Source organism: Tauraco erythrolophus, chromosome Z (assembly GCF_009769465.1).
Source record: "Tauraco erythrolophus isolate bTauEry1 chromosome Z, bTauEry1.pri, whole genome shotgun sequence".
In the NCBI taxonomy this organism is placed as follows: Eukaryota; Metazoa; Chordata; class Aves; order Musophagiformes; family Musophagidae; genus Tauraco; species Tauraco erythrolophus.
This window is the reverse complement of record NC_141496.1, coordinates 18969027-18989313: the sequence shown is the minus strand read 5'-3', so window position 1 is coordinate 18989313 and position 20287 is coordinate 18969027. Positions and strand designations below refer to the sequence as shown.

General features: G+C 38.7%; 1 protein-coding gene across 1 annotated transcript in view; it reads left to right on the top strand.

The window, feature by feature from the left end:
- The window catches only part of HCN1 (hyperpolarization activated cyclic nucleotide gated potassium channel 1), a 221135-nt gene that overhangs the window by 138554 nt on the left and 62294 nt on the right, over positions 1–20287 (top strand). The window contains exon 4 of the mRNA XM_086629034.1: positions 5303–5521. Coding sequence (XP_086485160.1) covers positions 5303–5521 — 219 coding nt within the window. The remainder of the gene's footprint in view (positions 1–5302; positions 5522–20287) is intronic.

The following is a 20287-nucleotide window of genomic DNA, read 5'->3' as shown; positions in this document are numbered from 1 at the left end:
TGGGGCCAGTACTGCATTACAGTATGTGCTGCCGTGCCAGCAAGGATGCTTTGTGCGTTCTTTGACCTTTGAAGCCCCACCCTGAACTTTACATTAATTTTGTGCAATAACTTTCTGTGACAATGCTAAAACCAGAGGGCTTACTTATGGTCTGTCTAGCTGCCTCCATGCTAATTAATTACAATTTTTAATGGGCACTGGGGTAGGACTGGGATAGGAGCTACCTACTGTGTCCATAGTATTAATCTCGTTTGGGTTTCTGCGCGGCACAAACTCATGCCAGCTGCCTAAAAGGAATGGTTCCTCACCCACATCAGCTCCAAAGTAGACCTGCCATTGCCTGGGAGAGTGTTACGTGGCCAGTGCCACACCAAGGGTATTTCTAAGAGTATACCTACGTGAACCAAGTTCTAGAGCTTGAAAATGCTTTCTGATACTTTTTAATTTACTAGGATAGGCACAAACCATCTATATCCCGTCAAGATTTGTATCCATCTTCCCTCCTTCAGATGCCACTTACTTTGAGAAGTAAATGGAAATGGAATGTGTGTGTGTGATTGATTGCAAGACAAGCTCTTCAGGGTAGGGACAGGCTAATTCCCTTCTCCTACTGCAGTTTCAAAAGGGAGAATCAGGAGTATGAGTTCAAGATCTGTGTAGAAACCATGTCACTTAATTCCTAAGTAAATCTTTGCTCCATAATTGTAGAGCATGCCCTTGCAAACTGAGAAGACCATTTCTGTGACACGTGCAGCATCCGTGATGCGAAAGGAAAAAGGAACTGACTCAAAAATGTGAAATCACTACTGTCTGTGCAATAGTCTGCTTGTTACGAGATCTCTAAATCATTTTGTATCTCAGTGCAAGGGTATGGCTGAGGGAAGATAAGCTGTGCCTGAGGGAATGACTAAAATATGGGAGTGGAATTGATTTGTCTGATGACAGCAAAATCTTGTGATGAATACCTCCATAGATTCCAGTAAAATAGAAACCCCTTTGTAGCCCACTGAGAAAAATACTTTACCTTTTATTGTTTTCCTTTAGAAGGTGCTGTGTGACCTTTCTGTGATTTATTTGTTATGAGCTGAAAAGATAATATTACAAGAAGATATTTGTAGCAGGTTCCTGTGAAATCATGAGACAAAGGATAGCATCCTGTGGTGAAGGAATAGGCTTGGAAACAGAATTTTAAAAATTGGGCGTGCCCTGTGATTAATGTATTCTTCAGTATAACTGCTAAGTTAATGTATATACTTACAGAACTAATTGCAAATGATCAGTGATCATTGCATTCACAAATGTGAGGATTTCCTAATGTCATCAAGCTAGATTACGTAATCAATCCTTGGATAAACAGCTTTGGTATTTCTCACAATTACAGTCTTTAATAGTTTTTCCAAATTAATGTCATTTCATTTAAAATATTTTAAACCGATTACTGCTAATCTGGAGACAGTGATCAACCCATTGTCAACTAAGAAATTAAATGCCCTTTTTTACTGATTAGTCGACACTTTTCTTCAGCTCATAGAGGTTTGTGTTTTGTTTTGTTTTTAATCCATACATTAAAATCAGAGTATGACCATTTAGGGAAGCATTTAACATGTATTTATATAAATATTAATATTAAAAAAAAAAGTTCCCTGTGTAAACACAGCATTCTTTATTTCATAGAATAGGCTTTTGTTAACTCAGGGAAATTGTCTGTGAATGTGTTATTTTAAAATCTCCTTATGATGCAAAAATGCTTCTTATTAAAACAAAATTCACTGTAGGCTAGTAGCAGAGGCATGGCCACTCACTTTTGTACAGCAAAGAGCATCACGTTGGAGTGGATTTCTCACACTGAAAAAAAGTTAAGAGTTGCTCCTGCCAGTCCTTTAGGTTACATAACACAAGTAGAAAAATAAATAATAATGATTATTATTTCATATAGTAACGTTAGTAGTAGCATACATGATTTATAGGATTTGACATTAGAACCTATGTTCTTTTTAAGTGGTTTCTGTATATGGGATAAATCATTGAACAGCACAAGTAACTGTACTGAAATTTGTACCCTCCACAATGTTCGGCCTCATCTTAAAAAAAATTCCCATAGAAACTAAAACTATCAGATTGGATATTAGGAAAAAATTTTTTACCATGAGAGTTGTAGAACACTGGAACAGGTTGCCCAGAGAGGTGGTGGATGCTCCGTCCCTGGAGACGTTCAAGGCCAGGTTGGACAAGGCCCTGAGCAACCTGATCTAGTTGGAGATATCCCTGTTCCTTGCAGGGGGGTTGGACTAGATGACCAAGTGCAAGATTGGTCATCTTGCACTTCCCCTTCCAGCCCTAACCATTCTATGATTCTATGATTCTATGAAAAAGACCAATGTTTGCAACTGATTCTACAAGAACTGATTGATTATTAAGGAAAAGAAGCAAAGAAAAAAGCATTGGCAAGTATTTTCAGCAGCGAAATGCTCAGACAAATCTAATTGAATTTTTAACCAGGTGTTTTTCTCCTTCTGCTAAACCCTTTCTGCCCACTTGAGGACCAACTACTCAGGACCATCGATTCACAAATGTCTGAAATATGCCTAGCCTTTAACAAGCTCTGCCACAAGCTGCACAGTAAGATCTAATGCCGCTTGTGTAGCAAAATGGCTATTTAAGATAGCCTTGACCTCTGGTTTGGATTCAGATGCCGTCATGACTGTTGGAGGTGTTATGCCCTACTTTGGCTGATATATAAAGGTAGATACGTGATTAAACATGTATTTGTTTATTTTGTTGTACATTTTTAGTTATTTCTCTTCTGTCATTACAGCTTACTTATTCCTTCATGTTACTACTTCTCAAGTAGTATTAAATTTATTTTTTATTTAATAAATTAAACAATTTAATAAATTTCTTTAACAATTTTAAGATTTAATTTATTTTTGATTTATTTTTGATTTTTTTTCTTACCCTGTTACATACTTATTAGAAAGACCTTCTATTTTCTTATTTTTTCTTAAAGACAATGGTATTTTACTTAAAATTGTAATTCACAGACTTGGAAAGGATCTCAGTCAAGAAACAAAAGCAACCAGCATATGGAATAACTCAAAGTCTTTGATATAAAGTGTCATTCTACTGAAAGGATTTTATTTGAGATTTATCACACCAAGGATATGATAGAGAAGACTCATAGACAAAATTAAGATCAGCTTTTAGCTTTATTTAATATTTGTAATAGTTATGCTAAAAAATACAGTTTAGGAACAAGATCCATTGTATGGAGCCCTGCAAGAACTGAGTTTTTGATCTTACAGCTCCTTGAATACTGTGGTTTAATAATGCTGCTTGTAGCCTTAAAAATCAGATATATTTTTTTTTTGTCCCGCAAGTAGTTTATTGTTTTGCTCAACACAGTCTATAAAAGCTGCAACTGCTAAAGAATTCGGTATGGATATCTAAAAATTCCCTTATTAATTATTTCCACCTAAAGGAGATTGGATACCAGGTGGAAGGAAAGTCCTTCAAAATAGACTGTGCCTTGATGGCTCAAGTTGCTTCCCTGAGAGACAGGGAACTTGCATTAAAATACCTGCACTGACCCAGATGGCAAGGAGTTTCTGTGCTCCAGCTAGGTATTTGAATCCTAAACTGGAGATTTTTCAGGGAAGCTTCATCAATTGTTTCATTTTTTGATTATTTTTTAAAGCCCCCAAACAAAAGGAAAACAATTTCCTCATTACTCAGTGAAACCCACCTGACTCCCAGCAGTCTAAGGTAATTCCCAATTCTCTTGAAAACCTATTCCTTAGCATTATTTACAACACAAAATTTTCACTTGTGAGGACAGAAACAGCTCACAAATCTGAAAAGCTTTAACTTATAAAGTGAAGCAAGTATAAATACAGAGGAACTATTAATTTGTAAATTATCATACTAGTGAATAAATAGTAACTTTGTCATCTACAGTCTGAGAATTGTTATCTTCTTTCCTGCTACCAATTTTTGCTAATAGGGAGTCTAGAAAAAGCATTTTAATAGATGAAAAGCACAAGAGTCGTTAGTAACCTTGGCATTTAAATGGTAAGAGAGCAAGCCTGAAGCTATTTGAGAAACAAGGGCATTTGAACAAAGCTTGTATGGGTGGAAGAGAGACACAAATATTGATATTTCATATGTAAATTTTACATATAAATGCTACTGCTGATTTGGAATTTTTTTTTTTTTGTATTAAAGGATTATTATTTTTGGTCCAGTATATTAGACACTATACTGGATGACTGTCTAATCTTACTAGTGTTATCCAAGTTCTTCCTTCTTCACTTCTTCATTTCTGAAATTATTCTTAGTTCTTTGTGGTAAATACTATGTTTTCTCATGTACGCTGTGTGCCTCCAAGCACAATCTCTTTTCCTGTTCTTGTTTCATTCCTTTGGCAAGGAAAATAGGAAAATCTGACAAGGAGTCCCAGGGCTTTTTGAAATGTGTTGAAGTGTCTGCTTTTCTCTAGGAACAGCCCCTTTGACTGTCTCTATGTAAAGCTAAAGGGAAGATGCTGACAACACCTTTGCAATTTTAAAAGCCTGTGTGTGAGCTGTTGGGTCCTTGTATTCTCCCAGAGAGAATGGGAAGGGGCAGCTACACATCAGAAATGCAGGACCCAGGTATTTTTTGAGCTGTGTTTCACAGATCATGGCTATGAACATGGATTTACTATGTTTGCAGAATAAAGAGACTTCTTTTGAATTGAGATGCTTCTGGTATAAACACAATATTACAAGAAAATTACAGGAAAAATCAGGATTAGCAGACATTATAACAAATAACACTTTTTCTTCTGTCCTTAGAAAGTGAAACTGCTGATAAGATGAATTGTGGTAGTGTGTTAAAATGGACAACTCTGAAAAGAAAGAAAAGGGGCCATAGGAGTCTGTTCATGCATATTAAAACAAAATAGTACCTTCTTGCCCTTGATAAGTCCATGTGCTCAGCTCTTTCTAATCCGTCTGCCATGGACTGTAAAATAAAATTGACCTTTAGTCTCCTCGTAATTAGATTAACACCCACGTTTAAGAATACAATCATGTATTAAAAATAGTCAATTTTATTTCATCTCACTGTGCTAAGTATTATCTGACAGAATCTCTGTTGCTTTATCTAACAATTAATTTAGAAGGAATATCTCTTCTCATGCACAGTGGATCCATTACCAGACTGCTCTTTCAGAGCCAGTAATCTATGATAACACTACACAGGTACAAATGTATTTTTCCCTTCAGCTGCTTGCTGGCTCAGTCACTTGTCTCTTTTCCTGCAGAACGATTCCTGGGGAAAGCAGTACTCGTATGCACTCTTCAAAGCCATGAGCCATATGCTTTGCATCGGTTATGGAGCCCGCGCCCCCGTCAGCATGTCCGACCTCTGGATAACCATGTTGAGTATGATCGTGGGGGCGACTTGCTATGCCATGTTTGTCGGTCACGCCACTGCCCTCATTCAATCTCTGGATTCCTCACGGCGACAATATCAAGAAAAGGTAACTCATTTTAACGTAACTCCTTAAGTTTTGAAATAGATTTATGGGATGTTTTAACTGTGGAAAAGGCCGTATGAGTTTACATCAAATGATCTAGTAGCATCTGAATCCTGCGGCAGATTCCATTGAACATGAAGGAATTCAGAACACACCATGGGCTCAACACATTCCCGCATGAACCCGCTTTCCTTAGGGAGCAGATAGTTCTGCGTGTCACCTGTGTTGAATAACATCTTGGATGTGAAACTTGCTTTAAACTCTGTAAAACCTTCTGTGAAAACTCCATCCCCTGATTCAGACTGTGCTTTGTACCCCTGTGCTACACTCCATAGGTACTTCCTCTAGACAGCTTGAACAAGGGCCTTGAGCTCAGTAGCTTGGGCATGTCTTTACAATGTCCTGTCATTCCTTTGGATTGCAGTTTAGAAATAACCTTGAACATGTCAAAAGAATGGCCTTTAAATGAAGACCAGACCAAATAAATTAGTTTTGTTTGGAACTACCTCAGAGAAGTGCTCAGAAAAGGTTTTTGTTTGCTTTATAATGGTATTGTTTATGCACTAATCCATGATCTGTTTAGGTCCTCTCTAAGGACAAAAGTCATGGTGGCCAAAGGGTAGAAAAGTGGAGAGAATTTAGTGAAAGAAAGAGAGTTCTTTATGAAATGGGAAGAAAAAGGTTGTTTGATTCCTTGTATGTATGATTGGAATTAAATGGGTAGAGAGTGGGAATTTTCTGGAATGACTACTAATTAACCCTGTTAGTTAAGTAATAAAAGGCAGAGGCAAGTGTAGGTGAAGCTATGAAACCAGGAGATGAGGCTAGGTATGGTGGCATAATGTAGAAATGATCAGAATGAACCTCAGTGAGGGGCAATAAGGATGTGCAAAGTTACTGAAGTGCTTAAAAGAAGACAAAATCTGTTATTATAGTAAACGGGGAACTGGAGAGGCCATGCCAGGAGAGAGGTCAGCTGAGAAGGTAGTGAAATGAGAGAGTTCACATCAGCAAATAAGAAACACAGCCTTAGAAATAGTATTTGGCACATGTCCATAAGAAAGTCCAGAAAGACAAACTGGGCAGAAATCCCGGTGTGATGTAACAGAAGCCTCGGGGGACAAATATGGCAGAGAGTGAGTAGAGGAGAGGGTGACCCTGGCATCTGCTGAAGAGAAATGGCCCGAGTTTGCTGGGCAAGAAAAAGGTAAAAGTCCAAAGAAGATTTGACTAGGAAGGACTGGGCTGTTTTCTTTACAAGTAGACGGAGGGAGAAAGTGAGAATGTATGGAAAAAAAAGAGTTTACGTTCATTTTTTCTTAAGCTCAAGCTGCAACAAGGCATGGGGTCAATCTATCAGAGAGAGGGAGAGGTAAGGGATAAGCTATAAATCCAGTAACAGAAAAATTAGCCAGTGGCTAACACATTTATCTCACAGCTGTTTAAAACAGAAGCTTGCAAGCAAGAAAGCCCTCATTGTTATCTTGAAACATAAGTGAGAATGAGAGATTTAGAAGGAGAGGATGAGTGAGCATTAAAACCTCTAAAAGTCTGAGCTCTGTCAGTGACCATGCGAAACTGCCTAATCCATCTCAGTATAAAGTCATGGGGCTAATCCTGGTAGGTCATGTAACCCAAACTCACTGACTTGTTGGGTCTGTTCTGTCAGCTGAACAGGAGGTAATTTTACTGAAATGGGACACTTGTAGGGAGTAAACCTAGTATAACTGCAGTTTCATTAGAGGTTAGTGTTGACGTATATACACACACATACACAGATGTATGGCTTTAAACTGAAAGAGGGTAGATTTCAATTAAATATAAGGCAGAAGTTTTTTACAATGAGGGTAGTGAAACACTGGAACAGGTTCCCCAGAGAAGTTGTGGTCCCATCCCTGTAGGTGTTCAAGGCTGGGTTGTATGAGGCTTTGAGCAACCTGGTGTAGTGGAGGGTGTCCCTGCCCATGGCAGGGGGCTTGGAACTAGATGATCTTTGAGGTCCCTTCCAACTCAAACCATTCTGTGATTCTATGGTTCTATGATTCTATGTATGAAATCAGCAGAAATGTCCTCATCCACCTGAAACCTCATCTTGATCATTATCCTCAGACCTTACTGTCTGCAGCATGATATCACAATGTTTTGAGCATCAGAAATATAGTGCATGTGTAAAGATACTCATATGTTAAACTGTGTTAAGTACAGCTAGTTTCATTCGCGGTTTTGGTGTAAATTAAGACCCAACAGCAGTCACGTGGTATTGCATTTCTTATGTTTTCACATAACAGCAAGCAAAGCTTTTTCTTTTGCCTCTGTTTTTTATGCACACACTTTATCATACATTAGCATAGAAATGTATGACGGTTTTCAGTTCCTCAATATTTTCATTCTTCTTTCTGTTTTTACTTCTTATTTTTTTCCTAACATCAGAGGCAAAAACATAGCGTGGCATTGACAATCAGGAATGAAAGAAATGAGCCAGAAATTGCCTGTTTCTACACCTTAGAAAAATGTTTGTCTTTTTCTGGCAGCCTTTTGTGTGCCAATTATTATGGGCTAGAGCTAAAGGATATCTTCATTAAAGGATTTTTTTCTACTGATTTATGAAACCCTGATATTATACATATATTACCAGCTGTAGCAACTATACTGACATGTTTGTGCATTCTTGCTCATTGCTTTATCATAGTTTAATCATATATTTTGAAATAAATCTTTAATTACAGCTTAAGAATTATAAGTCATTACTGTAATACCATTAATGCATATTGTATGTTTTTCTTTACTGAGTAAACTAGATAAATGGATGTTTCAAGAACCAGTTTATGCTACCTATTTTGTCAGCATATTTTCTAAATTATTGGCAGATAAAAATAGCTTATATTTCACTTATCTAAGACTTGATAAAAAGGTAAATCAAATCTCCAGCCATAGGTTTCATAGTTTCAATATACTAGATACTGCAATATCTTTTTTTTCCTAGTTTCCTTTTATTTTCTCCTAGAATTAAAAAATTGTAAAAATCAGGAGACTGCGACTTGTTTTGATTTGTTAGGTTTAAATGCTAGGATCAACTTCTTTTTTCAGTCTTAAAAATATAAGATTGGGTATTTCTTGGCTCCATTCTTCTCTTTATAAGAATTACAAAAAATAACGTAACTAACATGAATTGCTAGGCAACATAGAATGACAGCGGAGGTGAAGAAAGAGATTGTTCTTTAGTTCTTCTCTGAGTAACATCATGCCAAAATTTTACCCTCCTTTTTTTCCTGACTATTTTTTTCTGCAGTAGCTAAAATAATAGTTCCAACTAATGGAAGGAGAGTTCTGGTCCTTCTAGCACTGAAAGCAGCTAGAAGTGACATATTTGCTATAATCGCTGTATCTTCCTCATTCAAATCTTCACAAAGCTCGGGGTATGCAAAACTAGAACAGGCAAGAAACTATATACACAGGAAGACAAGAGAGAGCTTTCATTGAGCCAAATACGTCAATACTATATAAGAGCACCCGCTAAGAATTTGACCTGTGCCAAGCATTGCATGCTGAGAGAAATCAAAGTATGGTAAGAAAGCAAATATTGCTCCATGTGTTTACTGTTGTGAGCCAAAGACATCATTTATCAGAGGAAATTAACAGTGTTTATAAGCTGTGCAATGTAGAAGGTGGACAATAAAATCATATACCAAGAAATGCTACAAAAAAGGATGCACTGGTCACTTTGAGGAACTTCAGATGTTTTTCTGCTGAAGTGAGTAGAACTGTTCTCGGAGAAAAAGTGCGTCTCAGATTGAATACATACATCAGATCTTGGTATCAATGACTGAAGGGCAATACCTGACAATGGAGAAAGACGTGTCCAAGCCAGATATACTCAAGCCATGTTGCCTTTTCAGTAAGAAAGTCTGACAGACTATTCTACCTTAAAAATGGAGAGAATAAATCAATGAATTGATGGCATCTTAGCACTCTCCTTCCCATCTTTGGTATAAGTCAAAGGTGAATGCAGTAGTAAATAAACGTAATATTTTAAGGGATAACTGCTTAGTAAATAAAAGTAGTATTTAAGTGATAACTGCTTTGACATTTTCTAGTATCTAAGAAGTCACCACATCACAAATATGTTTGCCATTTATTTGAAACAACCAGAAATGCATATGCAGTGCTTGTTAACAAACTAGTGTAAAACAAAGCAGTCAAATGAACATTCACTTGACACGGAGGTGAAGATCATTAGTAAAATATTTCTTCCTTTAGATGTTGGCAGTTTTTAATAGGAAGATTTTCACCTTACACTGTGGATGTCATTTGATAATCTTGATTGAAAACAGGTTAATGTTTCCTCTGTTCTAGTCTGTCGTGGGCATAAAATATCCAGGGACAAAGTCACAGCAAACTAATAGAGGCAAGATTTGTACTAGCATACAGATTGTTTCATGCTCATAAAGATTTTTAAATTGGTTTGATAAACCAACAACTCTTAGAGCCATTTTTATTATGCTATCATTTTGTATATTTTCATTTCTCTCTATTGGCAAGCAACTCAAACAACTGCAGGAGGTTTCAAAAACAGAAAAAACAATCAAAGCAGTTTTACCAATTGCAAGTAGTAAAGAGATATAAAATATATTTAATTCAACCATATACATATCATAGGAAATGGAAAAAAATGACAACTATCTCCATATACTGGATGCTGTCCCAGTCATGGGAAGATATGTTAAATCATTATTAAAGCTGTGAAAGAATTCTGGGCTTGACATCAACTTCAAATGTCTCAAAGGGCATCTCCTAAACCTATACTCTGTTTTTATCTTATTTCTTAATTTATGGTCTTTTAGCACATCTTCAGTGAAATCAGTGTAGTTCAAAGGGAAAAAAGGACCTAAACATTCTTTTCCACAGAGAAAAAGCAATAATTGCCAATCAAGATAATATAAAAACAGCTTACTAATTAGAATTGAGTGTTTTTTATGTAGACAGCTTTGGGATCTGAAGCCCGATTGCTTATTTTTCATTTCTTAAGCAATCAAAGAAATCTTTACAAATGAATGGCAGAGTTAGGACAGGAGGGTGGCTTTAGATATTGCAGCACGAGGCCTTGTACCAGCTTTTCGAGTCTGCCCCTCACAGCTCCAGGCTGAATAAATTGTCCGTGCACTCTATGGGGAGACACTCAACACTCTCTTGCTAGAGGCAGCAAGCTTTCAGGAGCAGCTTTGGGGCAGCAGTGGCCGAAGCATGTTTCCATTTTCCTTCTCCTCCACAAGGCTGTGGTACACACCTGAGCACCTTGTGCAGGGAGATATCTGAGGTCCTGCCTTTGAGAACTGGGCAGGGGCACCACCTCTTTGTGCTTCTTTCTCTGAGTGGTTATTTTAGGGTGTGGAGAAGCGGCTGTGCCATAGAGTAAATCAAGACTTGGTAGCCATTCATTCAGCCAGTGTTCTGTGTTTTCTTAAGAGGAATAGGAGGCAGCTTTTCCATGTTTTCCGAAGTTTCAAGCACTTTATGGTTAAACTGAAGGTGAAAAAAAGGCAGCTATCAAGTTCTCAGCATGCTCATTAGTATAGCTTTGGTGCCTAGGAGACTTTTCTGGAAAATCTTAGATGTCTGTACGTATCAGGGACTCATATATTTCTACAGGATTCTAGGAAGTGGCAATTCTGGTCATGATGCAAATATATAAGAAATGAAGAACCATGACAAACTCGGGACCACATCACTGTTCAGCTAGGCATGTACCAGCTTTTGGTATATTTTTTATTAAACTAAGTAGAAGTATAAATACAATTCTTTGTCAGCTTGCCCTTGCTTGAGTCCAGAGTCAGATGAGAGCAAGTGAAACAGATAAAGAAGAGTTTCCGTTGCCTGCATATTATATATACCCTTCATAAAAATCTTTGAAAATCTAGTTGTTCCCGCTTTTTTTTTTTTTTGCTTAAACTGGACAGATGTTCAAAATACAAATTGCAGAACTTGAATATAAACACCCACCTGAACTTGCAATAATGGAGTTTCAGCATGCAGTTCCTGGATCTGATCTGAGAAGAAAAGTTTCTCAAGAAATACTGCTTTCTAAGTTCAGTACTTTTTCATGGTGTTCACATTTTTAAAAAAATGGATCTCTTGCTTTTCTGATGCTGCTAGTGGTTTTTGGAAAGCCTGAAAATAGTGTAACACAAAAAAAGTTCTGTGACGGGTCTCAGCTCCTTCTTTACTTAACAATAGTCCATTTTCACTTCTACAGGATGATTTTCTTAGGATGATTTTACAGGATGATTTTAGGATCATGTCATGTTCAGATTTGTGGAGAAGGTGAGCCACTTGGCAGATAAACCTTATCTTTTCTGTGTAATTGTGCTACAGTATACATGCCACCTCGATGGAATTACTTATTTTGGAGAATGAAGGATTGTTTACTTTATCCTGTAGTTGTATCTATTCACAAGAAAAAAAAAGACAAATAAAGCAAAATTTTGTCATTGGCTATCAGCCTGTAGTTTTGCAAGTTTTTGTAAGAATTGCATCAGCTTATACAGATATATAATCTATTTAGCTTTGCCACAGCACAATATTTTAAATACTAAACAAGTTCTGAAGTGTATTAAGAATGATCAGCTACAAGAGTTGCTAAAAGTTTTGTATAGTCTCAGACCTTCAGGGCCAAGTCATCATAGCATTGCTTAGAAGAAAATTCATTATTCCCTAAGTATTTAGGCATAACTGAGAGTCATTGCCCAAGACAGTATCTGTGGATTGTTTCTGGTGGTAATAAATCTTGGGTTTGTGATTTTGTTTGGAAGTCTAGGGTGTCTTATAGATAGAAAAGAGTCTGTAAGTCTTGGCTTTTGGATTATTTCTGAATCATCTTATCATTTTACGCTGTTTTGTCAAACACCAGGTGACAGGCTGTTAAATGGATAGATGTGGTATTCCTGTCTTCTGTGAGCCTTATTGACCCTTGTAGAAGGCACTGAGATTTCTTAGAATAAAGGAAGTTATTAAAACATATTTGGTATTACTGAATTACAAAATGTTCTGAAAGAGAAAAAACACATGGCTGCAGCTCAGAAAAATCTTCCCAGATATTCCGTTTCCCAGAGTGCATACTATTAAGGACCAGTTAAGCAACCTGGCCATCCATAAATCCATGGGTACTGATGGGATGCACCCGCGGGTGCTCAGGGAGCTGGCGGATGTCATTGCCAGGCCTCTCGCCATCATCTTTGCTAAATCGTGGGGAAGGGGAGAGGTGCCTGAGGACTGGAGGAAAGCAAATGTCACTCCGGTCTTCAAAAATGGCAAGAAGGAAGACCCAGGTAACTATAGACTGGTCAGCCTCACCTCCATCCTGGGAAAGATAATGGAACAACTTATCCTTGGTGCTGTCTCTAGGCATATCAAGGATAAGAGGGTCATTAGGGGCAGTCAACACGGCTTCACTGAGGGGAAGTCGTGCTTGACAAACCTGATAGCCTTTTATGAGGCCATCACCCAGTGGGTGGATGATGGTAGAGCAGTGGATGTGGTCTATCTTGACTTCAGTAAAGCATTTGACACAGTCTCCCACGGCATCCTCACAGCTAAACTGAGGAAGTGTGGTCTGGATGATTGGGTAGTGAGGTGGATTGTGAACTGGCTGAAGGATAGAAGCCAGAGAGTAGTGGTCAATGGGACAGAGTCCAGTTGGAGGCCTGTATCCAGGGGAATCCCTCAAGGGTCGGTACTGAGAGTGCATGGTCAGCAAGTTTGCTGATGACACTAAACTAGGAGGAGCGGCTGACACACCTGAAGGCTGTGCTGCCATTCAGAGAGACCTGGACAGGCTGGAGAGTTGGGCGGAGAGAAATTTAATGAAATGCAACAAGGGCAAGTGTAGGGTCTTGCATCTGGGTAAGAACAACCCCATGTACCAGTACAAGTTGGGGACTGAACTGTTGGGGAACAGCACAGGGGAAAGGGACCTGGGGGTCGTGGTGGACAGCAGGATGACCATGAGCCAGCAATGTGCCCTTGTGGCCAAGAAGGCCAATGACATCCTGGGGTGTATTAGAAGGGGTGTGGTTAGTAGGTCGAGAGGGGTTCTCCTCCCCCTCTACTCTGCCCTGGTGAGGCCGCATCTGGAATATTGTGTCTAGTTCTGGGCCCCTCAGTTCAAGAAGGACAAGGAACTGCTTGAGAGAGTCCAGCGCAGGGCCACAAAGATGATGAAGGGTGTGGAGCATCTCCCTTGTGTGGAAAGGCTGAGGGAGCTGGGTCTCTTCACCTTAGAGAAGAGGAGACTGAGGGGGGACCTCATTAATGTTTATAAATATGTAAAGGGTGACTGTCATGAGGATGGAGCCGGGCTCTTCTCAGTGGCATCCAATGATAGGACAAGGGGAAATGGATATAAGCTGAAACATAGGAGGTTCCACTTAAACATGAGGAAGAACTTCTCAGTAAAGGTAACAGAACACTGAAACAGGCTGCCCAGAGAGGTTGTGGAGTCTCCTTCTCTGGAGATGTTCCAAACCCGCCTGGATGCGTTCTTGTGTAATTTGATCTAGGTGGTCCTGCTCCAGCAGGGGGATTGGACTAGATGGTCCTCTGAGGTCCCTTCCAATCCCTAACATTCTGTGATTCTGTGATTATTTAAAAGAACATGCACATAAAAGAACTTGTAGATATGTTAATTATTATTTCTGCGCATTTTAAAAATATTTTGATGCATAATTAAGACCATTGTGAGCTCAATGCTCTGATATATAAATGAATATGAAAATACAGCTACACACATAAATAGAGCCAGCGTGGGCTGCACAAACAGAAACTTATTCCTTGAATGTGAAAATATTTCTTGTGTCAGGATAAGGCTTCTACTGGCTTCACTTGCTTTCTTTTTCTGTAAGCTCATCTTTTATCAATTTGTGTTTATTATAATTACCTGCATTTTTACTGCACGTAGTTGTGATATTTATTTTGACCTTGATCTTCCCAGGTTTTGAAATGGGAGAGAACAACGGATACTGTTGCAACAAGTACAGACAAAAAGTATTCCCTGTCTCCTCCTAATCAAAAACCAGAAGTTACTCACCTGTAACAATACAGTGATGACATAAAGGTGTTTGTTTCTTTTGAAGTGGAACTGAATAGTATGCTCAGTTCGAGGGTAAGACTTTGGGAGAGCAGTGTAAATCAGTCAGAACATTCTCACTAGGCTGCTCTTTTGCTCTGGTACTTCGTTATTGTGTTTCAGCTTCTCATGATGGTCAGTCTCGCTGGGGTAATCGTGTTGGTTATTTTTACCTTGTATCTCTAAAAAGGTGATTGGTTCCTCCCAGTAGCAGGTACTGAGTAAGCCAAGTGCTATCCACCTGGCTGCATCATACCTGTGCCAAAGTGTAATAGACTCCTACTGCTTCTAAAATGACAGATGGGATTTACTTGGATTTATTGCTGTATTGTGGGTAATTTACCTATAAAGTATTCTGCTGTCTTGTGTTAAGGATTAGGTTTCTAACAGTTTTCCATATGAAATTGTGGAGCAAGCTCATTACAATTTCAGCTATGTTCATGATGACTGTATAAATTAGCTGTGACAACATGAAGTTATACCAGAGCCAGATTTTACAAAAATACTGTTTTCTTTTCACAGTAATTATCACAGAGTAGGTTACGCCTTAAATTAAAAATAATTAAAAAGAAAGAAAGTAGAAAAGAAAACAAAAACCAAGGAACTCACTTTTCTTTTTCAGTCTCTATTCAAATATAGCACAAATTACCTTTAAATAAGAGTAAACTCTGTGATTCATACCAGACAGCTATAACTGGTAGCAATTATCCTAATTTAGTAGAATAATTGTGCTTATGTCCTGTATGTGTAGAAGGAAATAACACTCAATATTATCTAATATAATATTATGAGTGAGAAAATAATCCTTGCTGTGCAGTCTTGTTTATTTCCTTTGCCTGGTTAGGGAGGAAGGGAAGATTATTTTTATTTTGACTTTTAAATAGTAATTCTCTTCCAACCTCACCCTGTTTCTTGATGTTTGAGTAATTAAAGCATGTCTGTCTTGAAAACATAATAATATATATAAGTAAGACATATAATATAGATTTATAAAGGCTTTGGTGTGCATAGGATAGCAGTAGGACTGAAACCTTTTCCCTGCAAAATAGTGTTTTAAACAGTCCTTTGTATTCTATTGGATGCTAAATCAAGAGTTTTGTTCAAGTGGCTCCAAACCTTGAAAAAATATTGTGAGACTAATTCATGAAACCTCTATTAGAACAGAGACTTAGTAAAGAATATAGAAATAATTTTTTTTAATCTTTAGGTGTTCAGAAAATGCATTAGACTTATAATTTCCAGCATATTTCTGCATCCAAAAAAAAAATCAAATAAAACTTTAGAACATATTTTTCTAAACACTAAATATTTACTAAAAGCGTAATGAAAGCAGGTCTTTTCATAAAAATGCACAATGCTATTAGTTTGTATTGTATAGTTTGGGATTAGGAAAATGACATTTTCACATAAGCATCTATAAAATCTCCTTCTAGACAAAATATTAGTTCATCACCTGCCTTTTAGTATGGGCAGTGCTGGATGACCTGGCTGAACAGATATTTCTTCACTGTAGAATTTGATGTAAATGTAAAAATAATTTTATTAAGTTTTGAAGAAAACACTGAGCAATTTTTAAATTAAAAGTGAAGGCAAGTCTTTGCATGTTTCTTATTAAACATTTCATAGGAGCTGGTAACCAGAGTTTAATGGAGTTAATTCCCATAATCAAGATACCTCCCTATCCTTTTTCCTTTTTCAACATTTTTTTTTTTGACAAAGGCCTTTATTTTCTCCTGACTTTGTAGAGAATGTAAGTAAGTGAGAGGAGTGGGCTATCACCTGGCAGAAGAGTCTAACTCTCTATATTGCTGCTTCACTCCTGCACAGCATCAGGAGATTTTTCAGTTCTTATTGGGGCTGCATCAGGCAACATCAGAAAGTGGACATGAACTCAGCTCAGCCAGGAGTACACCGACACCAGAGGCAGCCCAGAAGGCTAACGTAAAGGAAAAGTGAGGCAGAGAGCCCCAAAAGATAATTAATCAGTTTAACAGAAGTAGTGGAAAGGCTTTTCCCTATAGTATGCTTGCAAGGGAAAAAGCAACTGAAAATAGCAGAAGCCAAAATGTATGTGAAGTGGGAGGCAGGGAGAGCTGAAGAGAGGAAGGAACCAGGCCTACACTGTGGGGAGAGGCTGTCAGCTTGTTTTAGGGAAGAACTGTGATAGACGTAGGAGTTTATAATGAGGGATTTCTTAATGGCTCTTGAATTCATATTCTGAGAAGAGCCTCTCATTGGGCAGTACAGGACCTTATCTGGAAGAAATTCAGAATCATAAAATCATAGAATCGTCTGGTTGGAAGAGACCCTCAAGATCATCAAGTCCAACCATTCACCCTGCACCGTCAGGGTCCTTAAACCATGTTCCACAACACCAAATCCACACACGGTTTTTAAAGACCTCCAGGGATGGGGACTCCACCACCTCCCTGGACAGCCTGTTGCAATACTTCACAACCCTCTCTGTAAAGAAATTTTTCCTCATATCTAACCTAAATTTCCCCTAGTGCAACTTGAGGCCATGCCCTCTTGTCCTGTCATTCATAACGTGGGAGAAGAGACTGACCCCCATCTCCCTACAACTTCCTTTCAGTTAATTGTAGAGAGCAATAAGGTCCCCCCTGAGCCTTCTCTTTTCCAGACTAAACAGTCCCAGCTCCCTCAGCCGCTCCTCATAGGACAAGTTCTCTAAACCCTTCACTAGTTTTGTTGCTCTTGAATGAAATGAAAGAAAGAAATTATTTGGCATGCCCTCTGACATTTGTGCAAAGCGATAGAGATGAATGAGCCTTTTAATTCCATCCGTGTCTTCCCCACTTACTTTGAGCATCAGCAGCTTCTGTAGGTGGACAGTGGAAAGAAAATAATGGAAGAGACTCAAAGTGAGAACGATCAATGGTATTAATGCCTCTATGCAAACACACATAACACGAGGAATAAACAAGAGGAGTTTGAGGTGTGTGCGCGCTTGCAGGGCTGTGATCTTATTGGCATTGTGGGGACATGATGGGATGAATCCTATGACTGGAGTGTCAGAACGGAAGGATATAGGGTCTTTAGGAACGGCAGGGAGTGGAGAAAAGGAGGAGGTGTTGCTCTCTATGCTAATAGCCAGCTGCAGTGCATGGAGCTGTGTCTGATGACGGATGAGCAGCCGACCGAGAGCTTATGGGTCAGGATTAAAGGGAGGGCAGGGGCAGGTGACATTTCAGTGGGGGTCTGGTATAGGCCACCTGACCAGCAAGACCGAGCAGATGAGGCCTTCTATGGATAGATAGGAGCAGCCTCACGTTCATGAGCCCTGATCCTCCTGGGAGACTTCAAATACCTAAATATCTGTTGGAGGGACAACGCAGCCGGGCATAAGCAATCCAGCAGGTTCCTGGAATGCATGAATGATCACTTCCTTCTCTGAGTGATAGAGGAACCAACAAGGAGAGGTGCTGTTCTGGACCTTGTTCTCACCAAGGAGAGGCTGGTGGGGAATATGAAGCTCAAGGGCAGCCTTGGCTGCAGCGACCTGAAGTGCTGGAGTTCAAGATCCTTAGGGCAGTGAGGAGGATGCACAGCAAGCTCAGTCTCCTGGGCCTCAGGAGAGCAGACTTTGGCCTCTTTAGGGATCTGCTTGGTAGAGTACCATGGGATAAAGCCCCGGAGGAAAGAGTGGCCCCAAGGTTAAAAACTCTAATAGACTATATTAGGCTACTGATTTTAAAGCAAAACTTTAAAAATGAGACAGTAACTGTGGCTGAAAAGCAATGACACAATAAAACCACTAGTATATGTAACTCAGTAAATGAAAAGATAATTTTTTATTGTTGAGAGAGTGTGTTTCAAATTTCTGTTTCCAAAGTATATGTGAAATTGTCTCTTGCTCTGTAAGAGTTTATGATTTAGGGAAGATAGCAAAGAACAGTGTAACCTTGCTAAACAGTGCCAAACCCAGAAGTTATTTGGGACAGATAAATAATTCCTTGTTTTTACCCTAGCTTTATTTTCTTTCATAGTTTCTCGGTCTACCAGTGTTTCCCCTAATCCTATGTCCAAGGCAGTCTCTGTATCTGGTAGACAACATTTGTCTTCTTTTTTGCATGGTTTAGAGAATATAGGGCACTCATCTAAACCTTACACCAGTCTTGCCATGGCAGGAAAAGAAAGCTTTCACTTTCTGAAGGATGCTGTGTCACTTATGCCAATGAAGTGAGAGCTTCTGGAGGGCGGGTGCAGTGGTGTAATTAGAATAACGTGACAAAGCAGAAAAAAGGAGAAAAAAAATGAATAATGAAAGCATTGTACTGAGATATATCCATTAATATTAGGTGTATGCCCCATTGCATGTGACATTTAAATTTGCAGTGTAGTTATGAACAGAGTAGTGAACAATCCTGTGACAGGATGAGAAAATGAGCTGTCTTGCTATCCGCAGCAGTCGAAGGCGACTCCTTGGTGGGGTGACTTGGTCATAAAATTGCTCAAAACAGAGTTTAACTTTATAATATAAATTATAGGCAACTTGTAGCATACTTGCCCTGGGTGGCAGAGAGGGCTTGGGTACTGGCCATCAATTTGAAAATGTCAGTATCAGATGTGAAAAACAGAAGGAAATGCTAGATTATACTTGAAATGGCTTCTGCTCTAGCCCTTAAAATCATTAAATTACCACAGGTAGTTGTTATTTATAGTGAAGTTCTTACATGGCACTGAAGTTTTAGCTGAAGCAATATTCTGTTTCTGTAGTTCTCAGGAATTAACATCATAGGACCCCTGTGCCATATTTGAATATGTCTACTCAAAATGATATTTCATTGTGCAGCTTTGAACTATATTGATTTGTTGTGAAGACATTAGAAATTCTTCCAGCTCTGTTTTCACAACCAGTTGAGAAACAAATTAAATTAAAGCCTTTCCTTGCCTTAGCACCTTGTTTCCTGTGTTTTCCACATAGCCTGTATGTTGCTTTCTGTATAGGGGTTGCGCTACTGTTCTCTTGGTAAGGTTCCCCTGCAATTTCATGGCCATCATACAAAACTTTGTGGTTTAGACCACATGTCTCTTGAAGACTGAAAAGAGGCTTCTTTTGTGGTGATCTTTTATTTACCTGTTGCATGCTTAAAATACAAGCTCCTCACAAACAAAACAAAGCAGCGCAAAATGAAACAAATAATAATGTAACAAAACAAAAGTTATGTTAAACAAAACCAAACACTTTGCATTGCCCACCTGGAAGGACCCCCCTCAGCAGGGCTGTGCAGGTGCCAGGTCGACTTCACCAGGGGTCCTGCACTGCAGCCTTTTGATGAGATGCCGTTGTCAGTGCTGGTAATACTGTTTAGAGTATTAGTTGAGAATAAAAGTGGACTTAGATTATCAATTGCATATATAAAACAATAGCCATTGGAGGCTACCATACTCACAGCCAGTGGTACTATTGTGCAAATTACTTCTCTTACCATGGAAACAAAGGCTCCTTTCATAGATTTCATAGATTTCATAGATTTCTAGGTTGGAAAAGACCTTAGAGATCATTGAGTCCAACCGTCCCTAATCCCCATTAAACCATATCCCTAAGTAGATCATCCACCCACTTTATTCTACTCTAAAACTAAGGCAATTTTTCCTAAAATTTCAGATGCTGAACAGAGTGCTCCTAA